The following is a 22,304-nucleotide window of genomic DNA, read 5'->3' as shown; positions in this document are numbered from 1 at the left end:
AAGCTCAGGCCTGGGCACTGTCCTTGAGCTACTTTTTGCAGAGGATAGTGCTCTACTATTGAGCCATAGAGCCACTTCCAGCTTTTTCTGAGTAGTTTTTATTGCAAATAAATCTCACAGACTTTCCTGCCCACAGTTGGCCTCAAACTGTGATACTCAGATCTCAGCCTCCTGAGTAGCTAGGATTACAGGCGTGAGCCACCGGCACCTGGCTAGTCTCACTAGCTTTTCTCTCCCCACTCACCACTCCACGATGTATGGGCATTTCTCTTCCACGGTGAGGACAGGGTCAACTTCGATGGCATAGTACTTCTCCTTCAGCTCCAGCAACTAGGAGAGTAGGAGATGTGGTTTTGTGGCTAATGTGCTTATTACAAAAAGCAAAACAAGGCAACAAGTTGTTTCCCATAAATTGTGTTACAGGGCAAGATTAAGTGAGTCCACAGCTGACTGTGAGGATCTATGGACACTACATATAATCCAATGTACCTGCAAAGAGCCATCTTTCTTTTTAAAGTACTCCCCAGCCAGCAATTAGGATAAAGAAATTACTAATTAGACTGTGACCATAAGGCAACTTTAAAGTTTAAATCTTCAATGACTCTGTCTTACTTAGTTAAGATAAACTGAGGCAAAAAAGATAAACTGAGTCAGTTAATCAGCAAAGTACTAACTGAAGTAATTTCTCCAAAAATTTAATGGAAGAAAAAAAAAAGCTGGGCATTGGTGACTCATGCCTGTAATCCTACCTAATCAGGAGGCTGAGATCTGAGGATCTCTGTTCAAAACCAGCCTGGGCAGAAAAGTCTGTAAGACTCTTATTTCCAATTAATGGGGGGGGGGGGGGGGGAGGAAACAGAAGTGGAGGCATGTTGGAGCCATGGGTAGAAAAAGTTGCTTTAGATCTCGAGGCCTGAGTTCAAGCCCTGGTACTAGCAATAAAATAGCTGGGTGCTGGTGGCTTATAACTGTGATCCTAGCCACTCAGGGCTGAGACCTGAGGATCCTGGTTAGAAGCCAACCCAGCCAGGAAAGTCAGTAAGACTCTTATCTACAATTAAGCACCAAAAAAATCTGGAAGTGGAGCTCTGCCTCAAGGGGTAGATCACTAGTCTTGAGCCAAAAAACTAAGGGACAGTGCCTAGGCCCTGAGTTCAAGCCCTAGGACCAGCAAAATAAATAAATAGATAAATAAATAATAAAACTATATAAAGCCAAAGTGTTTTTAATTTTCTAACACAGGATACTTAAATATTTTAATAGTCATTCAAAAATTTTAAATCTAAATTTTGATGTTTATAGTCACTGTTAGCTAGATGCAGTGGCTCCTGCCTGTAATCTTGGCTACTTGAGAAGCTGAGATCATCAGGATCAAGGTTTGAGGCTGTCTGGGGCCTCATCTCAACCAATACAAAGCCAGAGGTGGGTCTACATGCATCTTGCCCCAGCTACACAGGATGCATACACAGGATTGTTATCCCAGCTGGCTTTGTCAAGGGATGAGACCTTATTCGAAAAATAATGAATGCAAAAAGGGCTAGAGGTCGGGCTCAGCAAGCATGCCTTCCTAGCAAGGCCAAGGCCTGGAGTTCAAACCCAAGTACTGCCAGAAGGAAAATAAAAGTTTCTTAGTTTTTCCTTAACAATACGCTGAGCACAGCTCCTTGCACAGTAAATCTGTGAATGCCTACCATGTAGCAGGAAGGCTGTCAGCCCTGCCCCAATTCTCACTTGTGACAATGACCCCAGCAGACACTGAGTGTGCAAATACACAACCACAATGTGGCTAGCAGGGTCCCAGAAATTACCTTCTTTCGACACTCGTCAGTAACGAACTTGCAGTTGTCAATGACATCTGAGGGGGGAAGCAAAGCAGGCATTGTAAGAGAAAATCTGCTCAGGGCTCCCACACCTGTATTTTCACAGCTAAGTCCACGAAGAACAGTGTTAGTACAATCCTCAGTCTCAGTGGTGTGTTCCGCACATACTGCATGTCACAGGCTGCTGTCACCAACACTGTGAGCTGAATCCTGAACTTCCCACCTTGTTTTTTTTAGGGCCCAGTCCTAGGGCTTGAACTCAGGGCCTGGGTGCTGTCCTTGAGCTTCTTCTGCTCAAGGCTAGTGTTCTATCACTTAAGCCAGTGTTCCACTTTTGGCTTTTTGGTAGTTAATTGGGAAGTGACTTTTCTGCCTAGACTGGCTTCAAACTATGATCCTCAGGATCTCAGTCTCCTGAATAGCGAGGATTACACTGTGCCCAGGCCCCAGATTATTTTTATTAAATAGAAGAAATGTCTCTTGAAAAAAGGCCTTTTCTTAACAGAGCATTTAATGTAAAAATATGGAAAATAGGGACTGGAAAGTTGGCTCAATGGTAGAGTGCTTGCATTGCATGCATGAGGCTTGGGTTCAATTCCTCAGCATTACATAGGCAGAAAAAAGCCAGAAGTGGCACTGTGGCTCAAGTGGTAGGGTGCTAGCCTTGAGCTGACAATCTGAGGGACAGAGCCCAGGCCCAGAGTTCAGCCCCTGTGACCGACAAAAAATAAAAAAAGGAAAATATTATTATAAAAATTGTATTTCTATCATTCAAATTAAATTATTAATGTTAGTATATTTTCTTTCAATTTTAAGTTTTGTGTATTTTTAATTAGATGAGAGACCAAACCACATCTGGAATTTTTATTGCTTTTCAATTTATAATGTGGTCTGTATTTTTTTTTTGACTTTTTTTTTTTGTCAGTCGTGGGGCCTGAACTCTGGGGCTGGGCACTATCCCTCAGCTCTTCAGCTCAAGGCTAATGCTCTACCACTTGAACCACAGCACCACTTCCGGCTTATTTTGCTTATATGGTGCTAAGGAAGGGAACCCAGGGCCTCCTGCATGCAAGGCAAGCGCTCTACCACTGAGCCACTTTCCCAGCCCAGTGGTCTGTATTTATACCATTTCTGCACTCCTTAATTTTTTAGGTTGCTTCCAGGCTCTTGATTTTAGTGTGTGTGTGTGTGTGTGTGTGTGTGTGTGTGTGTGTGTGTGTGTGTGTGTGTGTGTGTGTGTGTGTGTGTGTGTGTGTGTGTGTGTGTGTGTGTGTGTGTGTGTGTGTGTGTGTGTGTGTGTGTGTGTGTGTGTGTGTGTGTCTGGAGATCAAAACTAAGGCTTTACACATGCTAGACAGGCATAGTAATTCAGCCCAGAATATCTTATAAATGCAATTTCTCTCCGTTAATTTAATCATTCTTGAATAATAGTTAACATTTGGTGACAAGTTTTCTCAATCTCCATTCTCTGCCATCGGACTACACACACAAAGAAGCATTTCCAGAAACACATGTAAAAGCAAAACCTCACCACACAGTAAGAAGGAGCAGTGTCTCCTCACTTCCAACAGCTGGAAGGCTGTAGCACAGGCAACACAGAGATGTGAACATGCCACTGTGCCACGCAGAGGTGTGAGTGTAAACTGACATGCAGAGATGTGAAGATGACACTTACTATGACATGTTGGGCACCTTTTGCCTTCATAGGAGAATCTACTCAGCGTCATATCAAAGTCTGTGATTATCTGTAAGAAAAGAGAAAGGCATTAGGCAGCCACAGAGACCACTGCCATGATCACTGCTGTTCTTTCTTTTTTTTTTTGGGTCCGGTCGTGGGGCCTGAACTCTGGGCCTGGGCGCTGTCCCTCAGCTCTTCAACTCAAGGTTAGCGCTCTACCACTTGAGCCAGAGCGCTACTTCCGGCTTTTTTCTTTTTTTTTTTTGCTTTTGTGGTGCTGAGGAATCGAACCCAGGGCCTCGAGCATGCAAGGCAAGCGCTCTACCACTGAGCCACCTTCCCAGCCCCACTGCTGTTCTTTCTACCTGGTGCTCTCCTCTCCACCATGCACTGTCCACTCCACTCCATGCTATCCTCTCTACCCTGCTTTGTCCTCTCTGCCCCTCACTGTCCATTCTACCCCACACTATCCTCTCCACATCCCACTGTCCACTCCATCCATGCTGTCCCCTCCACACTGTCAGTGCCCTGGACACAGACAGAGACGGCTCCTAGCCCTCTGTAGTTATAATCCGTGTGCTCAGCTGTTGGGTGCAGTTGGTAGCCTTCACTAGGAAGCGTGACCAGTGTCTATTACCATGTCAGATACAGTTACTCCATGTGAGACTGCAGCACCCATTCTTCTCTCTGCGGTAAAACATTGCACACTCAACTGCCTGGTTCGGTGTGCAGAAACACAATGGCAGCAGTTGAACCCACGAGGCTCCAAGATCCTGAACTGGTCACACCTGACCCATGTTACCTCATGACCTGGTCACACTTAATCTATACACACGACTCCACCATGACCCTATCTCATATGACCTGTATATGTTACGCCATGACCCTGTTACATATGACCTATATATGTCACGTGACTTGTTACACTGTGCTCATCTAACATGCTGGATCCAATTTCCCTACTTATGGTAAATCATACCCACTTAATATGATAGTTTGGTAGCGAATAAAACAGGAGATCGGATTAATATTAGAAATGCTTAAAAAGGAATTGTTTGGTGACTATTCATGCTATGGTTTAATCACATTTAAAATGTTCCTTTAAAAAGGAGAATTACAAAGTTCAATGAATATGCTTCCTTTCTTATTACAATGACAGAGAATTAAAATACAAAACAGCAATCTGAAAGAGTATACTTTTAAATATCATTATTAAAGTGTCTGAATACCTATGCATGGTATTTGTTAGCTAAGTATTCAATTCTGAAGAAAACAGAGTTTGGGCTGGTATGTATCCCAGTGGTACAGCACATGCTTGACATATGCAAGCCCTGAGCTTAATCTTATGCAAAAAAAAAGAAAAAGGAAAGGAGGAGAGAGGAGAGGAGTACAGAAGGGAGGGGGTGGAAGGGAGGGGATAGGGAGGGCAGGGAAGGGACTACTGGGCATGGTAGAACATGGCTGTAATCCCAGGCTAGGGTCCAACCCAGCCTGGGCTACACAGTGAGTTCCAGATAAGCCTGGGTTGCAAATTGAGTGTCTAAAAAATAAGGAGAAGAGACAGAAAGAGAAGGAGAAAAAGGAGAAAGGACCTATATTTATCTCAAGACTAGTACTTTTTGTGCCCAACAGAGCATTCTATGTGTTTTAGGCCAATTCTAGCTACATTGTTTTAGATTTTAAATTCCCCAAAACAGACAACACAAGGACTAACTACATTTTCCTGAGATTTTATCTAAATAGGAAAATTATTCTACTTGAATTATTAAAAACAAATTAATTCCATGATATAGGCTTCACCTGAAGTTTGGCAGCTCCTCCTTTGATAAGACCACAGATGATTTCTTCTACTCGTGTAGGGTTCTTGATACGAACTGAACTTTTCTGGAATTCTGGCATCTAAGAGGCAAAAGGAAATTAACTATTTTTAATTCCTCTTTTTCCTGGTTCCTCTGTTATTAAGCAGAAGCCTGTATTATTTAAACATATAGCAATGTTGAGATATAGCCGGAATGGTGGTGCAAAGCTGTATTCTAAGCACTAGGGAGGCAGAGGCAGGAGGATCTACAAATTAAGGCCAACCTGAGCTACATAGTGAGTCCTTGTGTCAAAAGCAAATGCAGAAAGGCTGAGGCACTGTTTTTAAAATGCAAGCCACCCTGCTGGGAATGTGGCTCAGTGGTAAAGTGTTTGCATAGTATGCATGAAGCCCTTGGTTCAATTCCTTAGTACCACATAAACAGAAAACACCAGAAGTGGTGCTGTGGTTCAAGTGGTAGCCTTGAGCAAAAGAAGATCAGGGACAGCCCTCAGGCCCTGAGTTCAAGGCCCAGGATTGGCAAGAAAAAAAAATGTAAGCCACCATCTAATTACCATGTAGACAAACAACAGTTTTTAGAGCACATTTATCATCTCCATCTTGAAGACTAAAACTGTGTCAGGCACATAGTTTTTTATGTATGGCACATGCTGGGATTACAAGCGTGCACCACTATGTCCAGCTACATTTCTCATTTCTCCTCTAATAAAAGTGGAGTAGAACAGTCAGAAGAACACTACCATAAGAAACACAGTTCCTTTAGCACCATACAGCGGGGAGGAGGGATTTTTTTTTTTTTTTTGGTCTGGTTGTGGGGCCTGAACTCTGGGCCTGGGCGCTGTCCCTCAGCTCTTCAGCTCACGGCTACCGCTCTACCACTTGAGCCACAGCGCCACTTCCGGCTTTTTTCATTTTGCTTATGTGGTGCTGAGGAATCGAACCCAGGGCCTCAGGCATGCAAGGCAAGCAATCTACCACTGAGCCATCTTCCCAGCCCCAGGAGGGATTATTTTATAGTGGTTTACGGTAGATTTTACCATCAGCTACACAGCACAAACAGTAACAATATCTCATATTATTGGGATATCTTTGTGTGTTTTTATTCTAGATTAGCTATAGCCAATATTAACGCACTTCATGCATGTTATGAAATCCCTAGATTTCTGTCTTGCATTAAAAAGAGACTCTAACCAGGTTAATCTACCAGGTCCTCTGGTATTCCTAACTATGGGCAAGAATGGAGATTCTAGAAATAGATAGAACATTTTCCAGAGACTGGAAGCTTCCAGAAGTAGACAGGAAAGAGAAGTGCTCATGCTAACATTTTCTTCCTGAATGAAACAAGCTGGACCTACCATACACTCCACACCCCACACTTCAGCTGGCGTGGAGAACGCATGAGCTCTACCACTCCGATAACCCTTCATGAACACTCTCTCTCTCTCTCTCTCTCTCTCTCTCTCTCTCTCTCTCTCTCTCTCTCTCTCTCTCTCTCTCTCTCTCTCCCACCGAGCTATCCCTTTACCACCAATAGCCCCATTTTGAGGACAGGGCATTCACAAAGCAATCAAACCTTGACATGGTGATTCTTCTGAGTTTCAATGATGGAAGTTTTGAAAATGACAGAAGGTTCTCTAAGATATTTATGTACAAGGAACTCAAGAGAGACAGGCAGGCAGGCTCCACTCTGTCCCTTCATGATCTATTCATTGTGCAGTCAGTACCCTAGTGGAGTCTCGTTTGTGCCAGACGCTCAAGCGAGAGGCGAGGGCTGGGTGCTGGCATCCTCACACATACTCCGGAGCAGTGAGGATGCTGTCATGCAGGATCCCCTCCCAGCTCCCTTTCCAGCCACTGCTCATATCCTGACAGCCTCCCTGGAAGATACAGAGTGATCAGCATGTTTGGCTCCATGACTAACCCATTCAACCAAGAAGAATAAAGGATGGCATTACCAGTTTCATTGTCACCACAAAACCCAGCACCAGGTCAGAATGGTTGCCTGTCTTAGGTCTTAGAGGATAGCCAGGGGACTAGAACCCAGGTCACTGCCTGGCTATGTCACCACCCTAACTCCTGTCCCAAGGCTTTACTCTTTCCCAACACTTCAGGATGGTTTTATTATGAAGTGACTTTTCTTCTTATCACAAAGCATGGAAACTTCAAGCCAATGTTCATTTCCCATAATGTTGCAAAGTTTTCAGGCAACTGATTGAACCTGCTCTTCAACTCTGCTTGAGGCTGCTTTCTGCACTCTCAATCAGTGCCCATGAAGAGAACCAAATGCTTGAGGCATCAGCAGCTGTGCCAGTTGTTCCAGATAAATAAGTAGCAAGTGGCCAGCAGCCCTGGAAGGAGCAAGGAATGACAGCAGAGGAGAGAGCAGTGCCTGCTTGGGACACAAGATGTTGGAGGACATCTGTGGAAATGTGGCAGCCCAGGTTCAATCCCCAGCAGAGGAAGGAAGACGGAAATGATCATTATAGGTATATAACACTCCTCCACTGCAACACATACATGCACAGACACAGACACACCCACTCACATACACATATGTGCTCACTGTCACTAAATACTTCCCAGGTGCCTTTGGGAATATATCCAAACAACAGAGTTGAAGCACTGCAGTCTGGAAAAGGTCACACAGGCCACCAGACTACTCAGAAGCCCCGGGAGGGGAGGCATGTGAAATCTGTCTCATGCATTTCTTGCCCCACATCCTTTCCCTCCAGGTTCTTCATGTACAAAATAAAGTCTGGTTTGGTGATGAACTGCATTAATCACGCTTCAAACCTCAAGGGCAAGTTATTTTGAAGGGTGGAATGTTTTTTTTCCATTTGTTTGTGATACAATGTTACAGAAAACAAGAAAAGTAAGAAAAGGAAAACAAGGCCATAATACAAAAAGCTGGGTGTGCACAGCCTTGCTGTGGAGACCTAGGGAGGGAGGCTGACTGGGGAGGCTGCGCTGATTCAGCACTAAAAATTAAGAAGCACCTCAAGCATATTAATTCTGAACTCAGGTCTGTGTTCTTGCTTAGCTTTGTCTCTCAAAGCTGGGGCTTTTCACTTGAGCCACAGCTCTACTTTCTGATTTTTTTTTTTTTTTAATTTTGAGGCAAGGTCCAGCCATGTAGCCTAAGCAAGCTTTGAACTCACTCTATAGCCCTGGCTGGCCTTGAACTTTCAATCTTCTTGCCTGTCTCTTACAGCTACTGAGATTATAGGCAGATACCACTGTTCTGGCTCTGAATTTTAAAGTATTGCATTTAAACAGATGAAGTGAACTCCCAATCATCAGTCTACTTCCACATATGGTTTCTAGATCAATTGGTTTGAAAGTTGTCCCACTTCACTGACAAGTCAATGGTAGTATTCAGTTCTTTGGTATTACCCTGTGGATGAATTAGGACAAGATGAAAATGAGTTATCTTCAGTTACCATCAGTCCAGTAATAATGTCCCCCCAAAAAGGTCACCCTAACTCCAGGATGGAATTATGAAATTATGTTCAGAAGTAATTAATAATACATTACCTATTCTTAAACTCAAATGTGAGAATAAGGGGCTGGGAAGGTGGCTCAGTGGTAAAGCGCTTGCCTTGCATGCAGGAGGCCCTGGGTTCGATTCCTCAGCACCAAATAAGAAAAAAGAAAAAAGCCAGAAGTGGCGCTGTGGCTCCAGTGGTAGAGTGCTAGCCTTGAGCTAAGGGACAGCGCCCAGGCCCAGAGTTCAGGCCCCATGACCAGACCCCCCCCCAAAAAAAATGTGAGAATAAAACCTAAAGGTTAGTATAATTCACAATGTACAGACAGTTCATGTTTAATCAGAGAAAACTATTTGTATTTTTATATGTTCATCTAAGATAATTATCTTAACATTAGACTGTATTGTTCTGAAAATGACCCACATAAAAATTCATTGAACAGTTGAGTGCTGGTGGTTCATGCCTGTAATCCTAGCTTCTCAGGAGGCTGAAATCTGAGGATCAGGGTTCAAAGTCAGCCTGGGCAGGAAAAGTCTGTGAGACTCTTATCTCCAATAAACCACCCGAAAACCAGAAGTGGCGCTGTGGCTCAAAAGGTAGAGAGCTAGCCTTGAACTGAAGAGCTGAGGGACAGTGCCCAGGCCCAGAGTTCAAGCCCCATGACCAAAAAATAAGAATAAAAATAAAAACAAAAAAATAAAAAAATTAGTTGAACAACTTTTTTCTGGACTCTCATCATTCACACTCTGTGTGGATCTTAGAGCTCAATACTGCCCGGGTACAAAGGAGAAGACTCTGTTATGTATGCAACAGATTTAAAGCTACCTATTCAACCTCCTAATTGGAGAGTGGAAATACAAATAAATGAACCCAACATTTCTTTGGGAGCTTATGCATTACCAAATTTCCATGATCACTATGTCCCCTATGTACCTCAATCAGGAAGAAGACCTAACTGGTGCATCTACTTGCTTACCAGAAGAGCCCTAAGTGTGAGGCCATGCATTCTGCAGTGTTATAAGACTTCTGAAGGCTTATATTCAAAGCACATGTTCTAACACAGAATGCAAGGCAAGACCCCAAGTGACTAGCACAATGCTGGAAAGCCCAGTTAAAACATACAAGGCACAGAAGAAAGGGAGCTATGATACTGAAGGTCCAGGAAGAAGAATGGGCTCAGCCTTGGAAGAGAGTGGAATCTGGATTCACAGAGGATGGAGAAAAATCAAAACTAAGAGTCTAGTGTGGAACAGAGAAAGAACAGTATCTTAACTATACACAGAGGAGAGAAAACGAAGACTGCAGAGGCTGGAACCAGCACAAGAGGCATGAGGAACCTATGAAGTCTACTGGTACTTTCAGAAAAAGAAAACAAGTACAAGGTTAAACTTGCATCTATTATCAACAATACCCAGTTTTATTCTCCTTTACTCTTGGATTTTTCTTGTCTATATTCAGGGAAATGGAAGAAAGAGTTTGTATTGGTGCTGTTTCTCCATTCAGTGGCTGGTAAATGGGATTTGCTAGAATTTATTCCTTATGTGTATGTTGATGCAGAGATACATGAACTTGCCTTAATGGGAAGATTGAAAGGTATTATGTTCATACATCTGTACAAATTTATAAATATACTATACATATATATGTATAAAGGTATGTATACATCTATTTCCCTAAAAACGTGTGTAAACAATCTTTATTAAGCAAGATTATATGCCCATGATCTGAGCATTGGTAGCTTGTGCCTGTAATACTAGCTACTCAGGAGGCTGAGATCTGAGGATCACAGTTTGAAGCAGCCTGAGCAGGAAAGTATATGAGACTCTCACCTCCAATTAACTACCACAACACTAGAAGTGGAGCTGTGGTTCAAGAGGTAGAGTACCAGCCTTGAGTGCGAAAGCTCAAAGACAGCATCTAGGCCCTGAATTCAAGCGAGCGAGCGAGCGAGCGAGCGAGCGAGAGAGAGAGAGAGAGCGAGAGAGAGAGAGAGAGAGCGAGAGAGAGAGAACAAAGAATAAAAGAGAAAGGAAAAGAGAGAAAGAAAAAAGGAAGGAAGGAAAGAAAAGAAAGAAACTATGTGCTAAGAAGCATTATAAAATACCTTTTATATTTCAAGCAAAAAGATTTCAAAGATAATTTCAAGTTCAATGCAATGAGCAATGGGGTTGTATTGTGTGCCAAGCACTATGAGCAAAGAGCAGGGTGAAGTTTCAGTCCCATAATGCTTAGGGTGACGTTTCAGTTAGCAAGACTCAGGGCAGGAAGTTCACCATTAATAAGCAGAGATGAAATACTCAATACCCACCATTTTCAAATGCACAGCAGACTCTTGCATTTCTTGATTATCCAATCTTCTGGATTTCCCAAGTGGTGTCACAGCAAGAGAAAGAAAAAGAGGCACACGTGACATACATAAATTTCAGGCTCTTCATGTATGCAAATGATATGCTAAGGCCATGTTTTGGTAAGATTTTAATACCAAGCGATGGAGGCATCTCATTTTTCTCCTATGAAGCTCAGTCCAGCAAAGCCAGGGTTTGTAAAACTGTAGGATGAGCTTGAAGCTGTTCTGTACCTCTGAGCCGGTGCTAAGAAGATCTGAATAAGAGCTGCAGGAGCATACACGTGCACAGATAAGACTTACTGCAAGAACCCTTTAGGAACTCTCCTCTACATAGAAGGAAGAGGACTGGAAGAAATCTCTGCACAGGACTAAAAACAAGGAAGGAGAAACTTTCCATTATGTTGTCTATATGGTTAAGATGAGCATTTGAATGTAGTGCACTGACCCTTACAAAATGGTTATGGGACCATGTTTTTTTTAATGAAATGAGGGTTTTTTAAATGGTGTGGGTAAAGTTTGTGCAAATTCATTAAACTAAAAGTAAATACCCTTCCTCATCATTATTCTAATTATTATTTCTTTCTAGTGGAATAAATCTTAAGAGGAAAACTGGTTGCCAGTGGCTCAAACCTGTTATCCTAGCTACTCAGAAGGCTGAGATCTGAGGATCACAGTTCTAAGTCAGCCTGGAGAAGAAAAACTATGTGATTCTGATCTCCTGTATCAACCATCAAAAAGTGAGAAGTGGCTCAGATAGTACAGCACCAACCTTGAGTGAAAAGCTAAAGGACAGCACCCATGCTCTGAGCTCAACCCCCCCCCCCATCTAGATCTATAGATATATATGTTAGTGTAAATTACTCACTTTTTTTCCTCTCACAACTTTGCTTTTACTTTATTCCAGCTAAACAAATTGTAAAGTTTTACAAAGTCTATTTTAAAATGGCTACTTAAGGATCCTTGCCCAGTATGCATACATACATGAGCCCTCCAAAAATTAAATAAAGAAATAAATTTTGAAAAGAAGGTGGAGTTAGTAAAAGAATAATCATCTCTAATGATTTCTTTAAACATTTCTTTTTTTTTTTTTTTTTTTTTTTTTGTCGGTCGTGGGGCTTGAACTCTGGGCCTGGGCGCTGTCCCTCAGCTCTTCAGCTCAAGGCGAGCGCTCTACCACTTGAGCTACAGCGCCGCTTCCGGTTTTCTGGTGGTTTTTATTGGAGATAGGAGTCTCACGGTCTCTCCTGCCCGGGCTGGCTTTGAACCGCGATCCTCAGATCTCAGCCTCCTGAGTAGCTAGGATTACAGGCGTGAGCCACCAGCGCCCGGCCTTTAAACATTTCTTAAACAACAGCAAAGACTGATCAGAACTGTGATCCTGGCTAGCTTCTCTTCTACCAGTTCCTGGATACAATGCAAATTTCAGCATTAGAGCCAACTCACTGAATTCACCCTGGCTTCCAGAAAAGGATGCCACAGTCCACCACCCTGAAATTCATATTCTTATGAGGTGTAAGCACTCAGCACAAATGTCAGCCCTCTGGCACTCTGCAAACATTGGGGCAGAGTATTTTAAGCAATAGGGTGCATGCAGGCCAGACATAAATTCAGGCTGGCTCTGTGGCAGATGTTAGGGAAGGGGTGCAGGAAGAACACATCAGGTGCAGAGATGCCCAGAATAGAAGGTGGTGCCCTTGAACTAGAAGCTTTCTTCAAGTCCACGATCTTTACACAGTAACAACTAGAGAATAATTATCCTGTGTGCTGAGCTCTGAGGTTGAAGCCTTTGAGAGTCCAGATGCCTACCACCCAACCTGGAGGAAGGAACTACACTTGAAAAGCACAAGCCAGGGGGCTGGGAAGGTGGCTCAGTGGTAGAGTGCTTGCCTCGCATGCATGAGGCCTTGGGTTCGATTCCTCAGCACCACCTAAGCAGAAAAAGCTAGAAGTGGCACTGTGGCTCCAGTGGTAGAGCACTAGCCTTGAGCTGAAGAGCTGAGGGACAGCACCCAGGCCCAGAGTTCAGGCCCAATGACTGGCAAAAAAAAAAAAAAAAAAAAAAAAAAGAAAGAAAAGCACAAGCCAGATATTAGGTGACAACTTTAGTTACAGGATGACACCCCAAGGTAACCATTTACCAAGCAGTTAATGGAGATCATTAACGTACTTGCTTTATAAAACAAAACTCAAACTAATCAAGGAGGCTTGGTGCTGTTTTACTGGAAAGCAAAAAAGATGAAGTTCACTGACACCACCTGAATTCTGACACCTGGAGGGACACATAAGACATTCTGAACTGCATTTTGAGAGAGGGCTGGTCCTCATTTACTCTTCTCTCACAAATCAGTTCAGTGTCTGCAGCTTGGATTCATCCAGGCAGCTAGCTCACGAACAATCTAACCATCAGTCCATTTGTTTGTTTTTTGTATAGTTGTACTGATTTCCTTGGAACATTAAACTAATTCTCCCTAATTAGGTTTTTAATTTGGTACTAAAAATACACAAGCTGGAAAGCGAAACTTTTCCAATACATGAATCAAAAATGAAAGTGACCTGAAAGGGGAGGGGCTGGAGGAAAGAGGAAATAAGACAATTCAAAGTGGGCTTAAAAGAAGGCAACCTATAACAAGATTGTCAAGCAGAAAGACAGAGTTATAGAACTCCTGAAGATAAACTTTCAGGATTTGCCTGGGACTGCTCTGGCCTCAGGCACCTGGTACACTTTCCACAGGGAGGAAAGCCAAGCAGGTGGGGGGGGGGGCCGCGGTGGCCCTACAGACTATGACCCTCATGGAAGCTGACTTCTGACCTTGACTCTGTTCTGGAGCAGTGTACAAGGGCAAGCAACATCCAGAGATGTTGGGTTTGGGTACAACCTGACTGCCAGACCCAACAGAGGTTTCATGATGGTCTGCTACATTTTCAATCATTTTTGTGATTTAAACTAAAAACACACTATATAAACCCTGTACACTTGATTACTGAAATCTGACATAACCACAATGTTCTAAGGTGTCTCTGTCATGTCATGTTTGAGTCCTGCTGGGTGCTGAGGAATGGACAAGGAGGAACGCATGGCCTCCACAGCTTAGGCATGCACTGCTCCACTGAGCTCCATCCCAGCCCTCACATATCTGAATCTTCATGTTCAAAACCAAGTTATATTGTAATCTAGCTTTTGTTAATTCATAAAAGACACCCAGTATAATGGCAGTTTATAATATCCTAGATATGGCTCCAGGGTATTGAGTTAAAATGGAAATAATCTTTGTTATCAGCTATAATAAATGGTTTCTAATCCTAGAGACAGAAAGCAGGTGGCCCAGAGCAGCTGGTGAAGAGGCGTGGGGACTCTCGTCCCAAGGGAGAGAGACACTTCTAGCTGTCACCTACAAGAAACTCTCAAAACCAGACTGTATAAACGAAGACACCTGCAAGTCCCACATGTTCCACACTTTTGCAAACTGCAAAGAACTTTGTCACTACCTGCCTCATTCTACTTTTGTTTCTCAATGTGTCTTCTTAAATGCCCCTCAATTTCAAAATGATAAAGAATTAACTAAGAATCATGTCAAACTTAAATACCACAAACTCCCAAGCATACACAAACTGTAAACAAACACTTACCCTGAAGGTAACCGGACCAGCTGGGCCAGCGAAAGAAAATTCTTCCTGTTGGAGGAGAACTAATATAGACCAGGTGCCAGAGGGCGGTTCCTGAAGCCTGGCCGAGCCTATGCTGAGCAGCCATGACGCTGCTCAGACAGGGCGGGCCACCCGCTGCTCTGAGCATGTCAACAGCTGGACCCAGGGTGGTAAGAAAAGCCTGGGGACACAGGAAGGAGCCTCTTGCTCTAACACTGACAGACGTCCCTCCCCTACGTGCTTTGGATTTGCCTGTGTGCCTGTAAAGTGTGGGCTTGTTTGGGTGGACTTGGCAGCTATCCAGAGTAAGGAGGCCAGGTTGAGGCTGGCGGCCAGCACTGGGGACAGGGGCAGGGTTTCAGTTTGGGAAGCGAGAGAGTTCTGAAGGTGGCTGTGATGATTACACAACCATGCTGGGTATAGCGCTGCCTCACGGGGGCCCTTCAGCATTATGCAACATTATGTAACTAAAAAGAGGAGATAGAAAGACACAAGTGGGGTCCACAGAATGCTAATAGTCCTCTGGGCAGGCTGTGCTGGAAGAGAGCGGCTGCGGTTAGAGAGGTTAGAGAGGCTTTTACTGAAGGAGAACGGGTGCGGTTAGAGTGGCTTTTATCTTGTTCTTCATATTTTCCTGTATTTTCGGTGAACTTTAACAAGACCATGCCATAAGAACTAATTTTCGTTTTTAAATACCAAAAAAGCCAGGTATAAGAATGGGTCCCAGATGACTCTAAGAGAGCCAGCCCAGATTACACAGTATTGCTCCTGTAGACCCCATTAAAACAAATAAACAAACAAAAAATACACAACAAATACACAAAACCAAGAAAACATTCCTTCCAGTTAGAAAGAAAAGCAGCCGGATTGCGGGAAAGAAAACATTTTAAAAGAAAATAAGTCCTGCTTTTACACTGTCATGTGCTAAGACCTTGTCAGGACCTGCCAGCACATGCGGCCGAGCTCAGGAGCTTTATCATCTAGAACACAGCTAAGCTACAATGACATAAATAAACTTTCAGAGCACCTCCCTCTCTCCAGTGCTTAGAGAAATCTCACCCAGGCAATCCTTCAGAAATGAAACTTCGTGAAGTAGTATTTTCTAGTTAAAACAAGAAAAAGCTGTTTACCAATTTTTGTGGGGTTTTATTTTGTTTTTTAAACTGGCCCAGGCTGGCTTCCAACTCCTAGGCTCAAGTAATTCTTCTGCCTGCTCAGCCTCCTGGGTGGTGGGGACATCACCATGCCAGCTTTCAAATAGCTTTTACAAAAATAAACTGCTTTTTAAAGGGCTGAATACAGTGGTTCAGGCCTGTAATCCTAGCTACTCGGGAGGAAGAGGTAGGAGGACAGCAGGCCAAAGCCAGCAAAACTTGGTGACTCTATCTGAAAGGCCCTGAGTTAAAACCCCAGTACCACAAAAAAGGGCCTTCTCTTTCTCACATCACTTGAGTCTAGTAATCCCTTCGGAGGACCCAAGTACACAGTTGCAAGGATGTGTACTGTGGATGTGTTTGGTTGTTTTTTTAAATAATTTTTATCGTGATTGGTTACATAAATTTCACAAATTTCACAGTATTGTGAGATAATGATAATTAGTCACAAACACATCCTAACCAAATTGTCATTATCTTGGTCTATAAAGTTTGTGTGTGGATGTGTTTTATAATACTAGGAAACTCACACCCAGTACTGGTGGTTCATGCCTATAATCCTAGCTACTCAGGAAGCTGAAATTTGAAGACTGGGGTTTGAAGCCAGAGAAGGCAGACAGAATTGAAAGACTCTTACCTCCAATTAACTAGAGAAAAGCCTGAAATGGAACTGTGGCTCATATGGTAGATTGCCAGTTTTGAGGGAAAAACCTAAGGGAGAGTGTTCTGGCTTTAGGATTGGCTGTGCATGCAAGTGAGTACACACATGGACACACAAGTACATACATGTGCACACACACAGAAACTGAAAATCACCTAAACATTAATTTAGGAGAGGTAGGGACTGGAATTTGGCTGGATGGACACATTCCTGAGAATGCGAAGGGCACCAAACAAAGCCAGAAAAGTGACCATACTGTGATCCATACCTGAAACACAATCCTACGCGGCTCTTACCAGTGGCTGTCATCACTGGCTAAAATGCTAAATCCTAGGCAGGTGACATTCCTTATTCTTCTACTTGTAACTCTGGAGGCATGATCCATTACCATTTTCCTTTCATGGGGGAGCATGAGGCTACCAGCTGGCAAGTAGCAGAAGTAGATGAGAATGCAGGTCTGACTCCAGAGTCAGAGTCCAAGTGTGCGAGTACTAGTCCAGCCTGGTCCATAGGATCCTTCCTCACAGACAGCCAGGGTCCAGTTATGAGGAGAAAAGGTTTTTGTTTTGTTTTTGTTGGTTTGGGAGCTTGAAGAAAATTTTTCTTAACATCAATTTTGTGAGCATAAATTGTGTGAGATTAAAACATCAGAATGAGCTGGGAGCCAGCGGCTCAGGCCTGTAATCGTAGCTACTTAGGAGGCTGAGATCTGAAGATCACAGTTTGAAGCCCACCTGGGGAACGAAAGTCCATGAATCTCTCATCTCCAATTAACCACCAGAAATCCAGAAGTGGCAAGTGGTAGAGTGCTACCTTTGAGCAAAAGAGGGTCAGGGATAGTGCCCAGGTCCTGAGTTCAAGCCCCATAATCAACAAAACCAAACAAAACAAGTAGAATAGTAACACTATTCTGTTATTCCTCTGCATCATCAGAAAATTTATAAAGCTAGTGCATCATCATACAGATGGACTGCTTATAGAGCTTTACAAGAAGAAACCTATTTGTGCTGGGAATGTGGCTTAGTGGTAGAGTGCTTGCCTAGCATCCATGAAATCCTGGGTTCGATTCCTCAGTACCACATAAACAGAAAAAGCCAGAGGTGGCACTGTGGCTCAAGTGGTAGAGTGCTAGCTTTGAGCAAAAGAAGCTTAGGGACAGTACCCAGACCCTAAATTCAAGCCCCCAGGACTGGCAAAAAGAAAAAATAAATAAAAAGATACCTATGGCATGAAAAAAAGCTGGAGGAAATCATCTAAGATGGCTATGGGAGCCAGGTACAGAGGGCTGCAGCTGGAGGCCAGCCTTGGTTACCTAGCAAAGCCAACTTCATGTACAGGGGTCTTAAGGACAAGTGGTTTTTTTTTTGGGGGGGGGCATGTGTGGCTCTAGGAGCTCAAAGGCAGGGAAGCAGGGTGTTACTTCCTGCCTGGACACTGCTCTGTCCTCTGACTCTGCCCATAGCTAGTTGGCTGAGTGGGCTGTGTAGGCTGTAAGCTGAGGCTCTGTAAAGAAGGTGTGGATGTTTGGAGGGATTTACATTCACCAAGCTTGACTGACACATCTCTAGGGATTTCCTCCTGTTTGTCAGAATCAGGTGTGTGAATGCCCTTAACAGATGTTCTAATTTTATCAGTAGAATAACAAGAGAAAGAATACAGGGGCGCCGGAGGCTCACACCTGTAACCCTAACTACTCAGGAGGCTGAGATCTGAGGATTGAGGTTCAAAGCCAACCCTGGGCAGGAAAGCCCATGAGACTCTTATCTCCAACAAACCAAAGTGGCACTGTGATTTAAGTGGTAGAGGGCTAGCCTTGAGCTAAAGAGCTGAGGGACAGTGCCCAGGCTCAGAGTTCAAACCCCATGGCCTACAAAAAAAAAAGAATACAGGGGCTGGGAATGTGGCTTGGCAGTAGAATCCCTGCCTAGCAATCCAGAGGCCCAAAAGTTCAAACGGCAGAGCCATCCCCCCAAAAAAGAATTCCCCTACAGAGAAGGAATATGAAGTCTGGATGAACTGACTTACTACTTCTGTGATTTATGCACAAGAGCAGCAATTTCTTCTTTTGTACAGAGTGCTGTCTCTAAGTAGTATTACATTTCTACAGTGACACTAAGGACTCAAGAAGTCGGCCTGTAAGAATGTTCTAGATGTACCACAGCACAGCCCAGGAATAGGGACACACAGAGCTGAATTAAAAACAAACAAGCCATCTTGGGTGGAGGATGCTAGTCCTAGGTGGAGTGCTTGCCTGCTATCATTGAAGCCCTCATTTTGATCCCCAGCACCGCATAAAAAAAAAAGAAACATTTTGTTTCAAATAGGTTGTTTTTGTTTGTTTTCTTGTGATGGGTTAAAAAGAATGAAGGAATAAGAGCAGGAGCTTCATTAGTAGGATGGACTTTCAACTCTGTAGAACTGCTGGTCTCCATAGAGACACATACCACTCAGGTGCACCCAGGCAAGTGCCACCCAAAGTTTAAAGGCCAAGAGGAAGAGTAGAGGATTTCCCATGTAGGGTACTCTCTCCAGTTTGACAATGGATGTAACCATAACTGGTAACTTCCTTTTTTTGTTTTTATAGGAATGGATAGCTTGATCAGTGGAGAATACAATATCTATTTGTGCTCAGAGCACTGTAAATACTGTCTATTAATCAATCCACTTGAATTTTAGGACTTGAAGTGCTAAAATTTGGTCAATATAAAGTTTCTGAGCCAAGTATAGTGGCACACACCTCTATTCCCATCATTTGGGATCCTGAGGCACGAGAAACAAGGTTTCTTAGTCACTCTGGGCTGCAAAGCACGACCAGGTGTCCAAAACCAAGGGGAGAGAGTCCTCTACAGAAAAGTAAACTTGTGTATTATAATCTTTATGACTGTTGACTTAAGTACCAGGACAGGGAAGTAACAACTAAATCCAACACATCATAATCCCACAGCTGGAATGTGTACAGGTGATGCTCAACATTCCAGTCTAAGAATACCAAATCATAATTGGGTTGTCATAATCCAATGATCACTCCAACAAGGAATGCAGTTTTAAACATCAACCAAAGCTTGGCTGACACCCCAGGAGTTGTTGAAGACAATAGGATGAAACCAAATAAGGAAAGCCCATCGTGAGCGATTTCCTACACTTACTTGCCCAGCTCTGCCTTCCTGCCAACTCTCTAAACTTACAAGATGGATTTTCGGCATGTAAAGAATCACTCTAGGTATTTGGTTCTTCTTCAAACTTCCCTGAGAAGGCAGCAGAGACCTGGCTTCAGGAATGTGATGGTTCAAACAAAACTTGAACTGGCTCTAGACATGCATCTTTGAATATGGCCTCAAATTTCAGGAAACTGTTCTCACTATAAACAAGTGTAGGTGATAACCGTGAAGCTGTCTGGAGGTGAGAGCTTAGAGAGCCGTGCACCCACACACCCAGGAGAGGTTGCTCCGGCCTCACAGATCACATGGAAACCCTCCCAAAGACCAGAGAACTTCAAATGAACCCCCCAAACCCAGTTCCTGCCATCTTAGTGAAACAGTAGTCAATTCTGTGTAGTCCAAGCCCTTTTGGAGGAGATGACATTTGTGTTGCAGCAGTAACGTCAGCGGAGCCATCCCCAGCGCACCCTTCAACCCTCCTCCCTCTAATGTTTTCAAGATGCTTAGCACTGAAGCTGTTTCCATTGAGTACAGCCAGATTTCTGGGCTGAAAATGGAACAAGATAAAAACTTTGTGTTCGCAGTCAGTATTTTGTCCCAGGAAGAGGAGCAGCATTGCTTAGGAGATCGTAGCAAAGGAATATGGAAATTAGGGTTGGTAACTTGCACCTTTATGATTGGTGTTTTCTACCTGGCATAGTTTTCTACATGGAAAACACAAACTGAGACCCAAATCATTAGCTTTCCTTTTCACTGTGCCAGATATAAAAACCTTATGATGGTCTGGTATGGAGTTGCCTATCGGTTACAAAGCCCTGGGTTTAATTCCTAGAACTGTAAGTCAGCAACTAGAATGCTACCAGGTGCCATGGTTATGGCATTGACATAGTTATGGCAGCACTATTCACAGAAACCCAACATGCCCCCAGCCCAGTGCCCATCAGCTGATTTCATAAATATGGTTGGTAGGTTAGTTACAAAGATAGATGGAGATAGAGGTAGACAGATACAGAAGTGTGTTTTACCCCCACCCCACACCCTGTACACACACAAAGAGTCTTACTCAGCCATAAACAATGGAAATGATATCATTTGCTGGAAAATGGATGGAACCAGAGATCATTATGTTAAATAAAATAAGTCTCACAACTGCATTTATTGCAAAACAAAGAAAAACAGGGTCATGAAAGTAAAATGAGGGTACTAGAGAGGTGAAATGGGAAGGAAAAGGGGGACAGGGAATAAGAAAGAATAAGGGGGAGAGGTAGAAATGATCAAAGTTTATTTGATACATACACAAAAACATCACAAGGACTATACTTTGCATATTAACATATGCTAATAAAAACCTCCCTGAAACCCAAACCACCCACCTATCAAACAGAACCCATATAGATGGGGTGACCCGGCCTGTGCCCCTCCCACAAGCCTTTAAGCTCTAAGAAGGGGAACAAACCCCAGCAGCAGTCACTGGACAGTGCCTGCCTGTTCCCTGTTCTCAAAACTGGCAAGGTATTGTTCTGTAAATCTAAAAGGACTCCAAGGGCTGGGAAGGTGGCTCAGTGGTAGAGCGCTTGCCTTGTATGCATGAGGCCCTGGGTTCGATTCTTCAGCACCACATAAGCAAAAAGAAAAAAGCTGGAAGTGGCGCTGTGGCTCAAGTGGTAGAACACTAGCCTTGAGCTGAAGAGCTGAGGGACAGCCCTCATGATGGCCATAACTAAATAAATAAAAGGACTCCAAAAAGTAAGTATTTTAGAAAGAAAGCTAACAGGGAGCTGGTGTGGCAGCTGGTGCAGGAGGCTGAGCCAGGAGGCCTGGGAGCTGGAGGCCCATTGTTATCCCAGCATACAGAAGGTGGAGGCCTAGGAGCTAGAGGCGCATTGTAATCCCAGAATGCAGGAGGCTAACACAGGGGCCCAGCCACTGGAGGTTTTGTCTCAAACTAAACAAGATAAAGCAAAAAAGTGAAGAATAAAAGGGAAAACATACCCAATTTCACAGACACAAAATTCTTCATCAACCATTAGCAAACTGAACTGAATGAAGAAGGCGACAAGATGAAATCAGGACAGCCCAAGAGCCAATGAGATTCTTTGGAGGGGAGGGACGGCCTAGGGTGAGTATGTGACCTGTTTGATGCCCACCATGTTACTAAATTAAGGGAAAATAACCAGATGGCAAAGCTACTCTGCAGGGCCTTTTCCATGGACTCACTTCCTCATTCTAAGGCTAGGAGGACAACAGATGGAGCATTGCACTGCTTCCTTCTCCCCAGCCCACTCTGAATTGCAGGTGAGGCCTATAAGCCATTCCCAGAATTGCTGGGCTGCAATGGGATTGGGACAGACAAGGGCAGAACCATGGAAAGGGTGAGCTGATCAACAGGCGTTGTTCTCATAATGGACATGTGGCATTGACGCCTCTTCGTATGACTTCCCAAAGATAATAATGAATAAATAAAACAACAAAATATTTTTTGAAAATAGCGTTAAAAAAGCTTTTGCTTTTCATTTAGGTTCAAGTATGAAAATGAA

The 22,304-nt window shown here is 43.6% G+C and overlaps 1 protein-coding gene across 4 annotated transcripts in view; it reads right to left on the bottom strand.

The window, feature by feature from the left end:
- Nt5c3a (5'-nucleotidase, cytosolic IIIA) overlaps window positions 1-22,304 on the bottom strand; it is a 47,532-nt gene that overhangs the window by 8,527 nt on the left and 16,701 nt on the right. Inside the window, exons 1-6 of one of the 4 annotated variants that reach the window (XM_070014202.1) lie at window positions 14,777-14,835; window positions 11,111-11,159; window positions 5,299-5,397; window positions 3,496-3,565; window positions 1,809-1,855; window positions 245-330 (exon numbers count right to left, since the gene is read on the bottom strand). In XM_070014202.1, the coding sequence (XP_069870303.1) occupies window positions 245-330; window positions 1,809-1,855; window positions 3,496-3,565; window positions 5,299-5,397; window positions 11,111-11,140 (332 nt within the window). In that variant the 5' untranslated portion in view covers window positions 11,141-11,159; window positions 14,777-14,835. Of the gene's footprint in view, window positions 1-244; window positions 331-1,808; window positions 1,856-3,495; window positions 3,566-5,298; window positions 5,398-11,110; window positions 11,160-14,776; window positions 14,862-22,304 lie in introns of those variants that run through there. The other 3 variants (XM_070014203.1, XM_070014204.1, XM_070014201.1) reach the window with 3 other exon arrangements.

Source organism: Dipodomys merriami, unplaced genomic scaffold (genome assembly GCF_024711535.1).
Source record: "Dipodomys merriami isolate MVZ:Mamm:240054 unplaced genomic scaffold, mDipMer1.0.p SCAF_94, whole genome shotgun sequence".
NCBI classification, from domain to species: domain Eukaryota; kingdom Metazoa; phylum Chordata; class Mammalia; order Rodentia; family Heteromyidae; genus Dipodomys; species Dipodomys merriami.
Note: the sequence above shows the minus strand (reverse complement) of the source record. Positions and strands in the feature narration are given on the sequence as shown.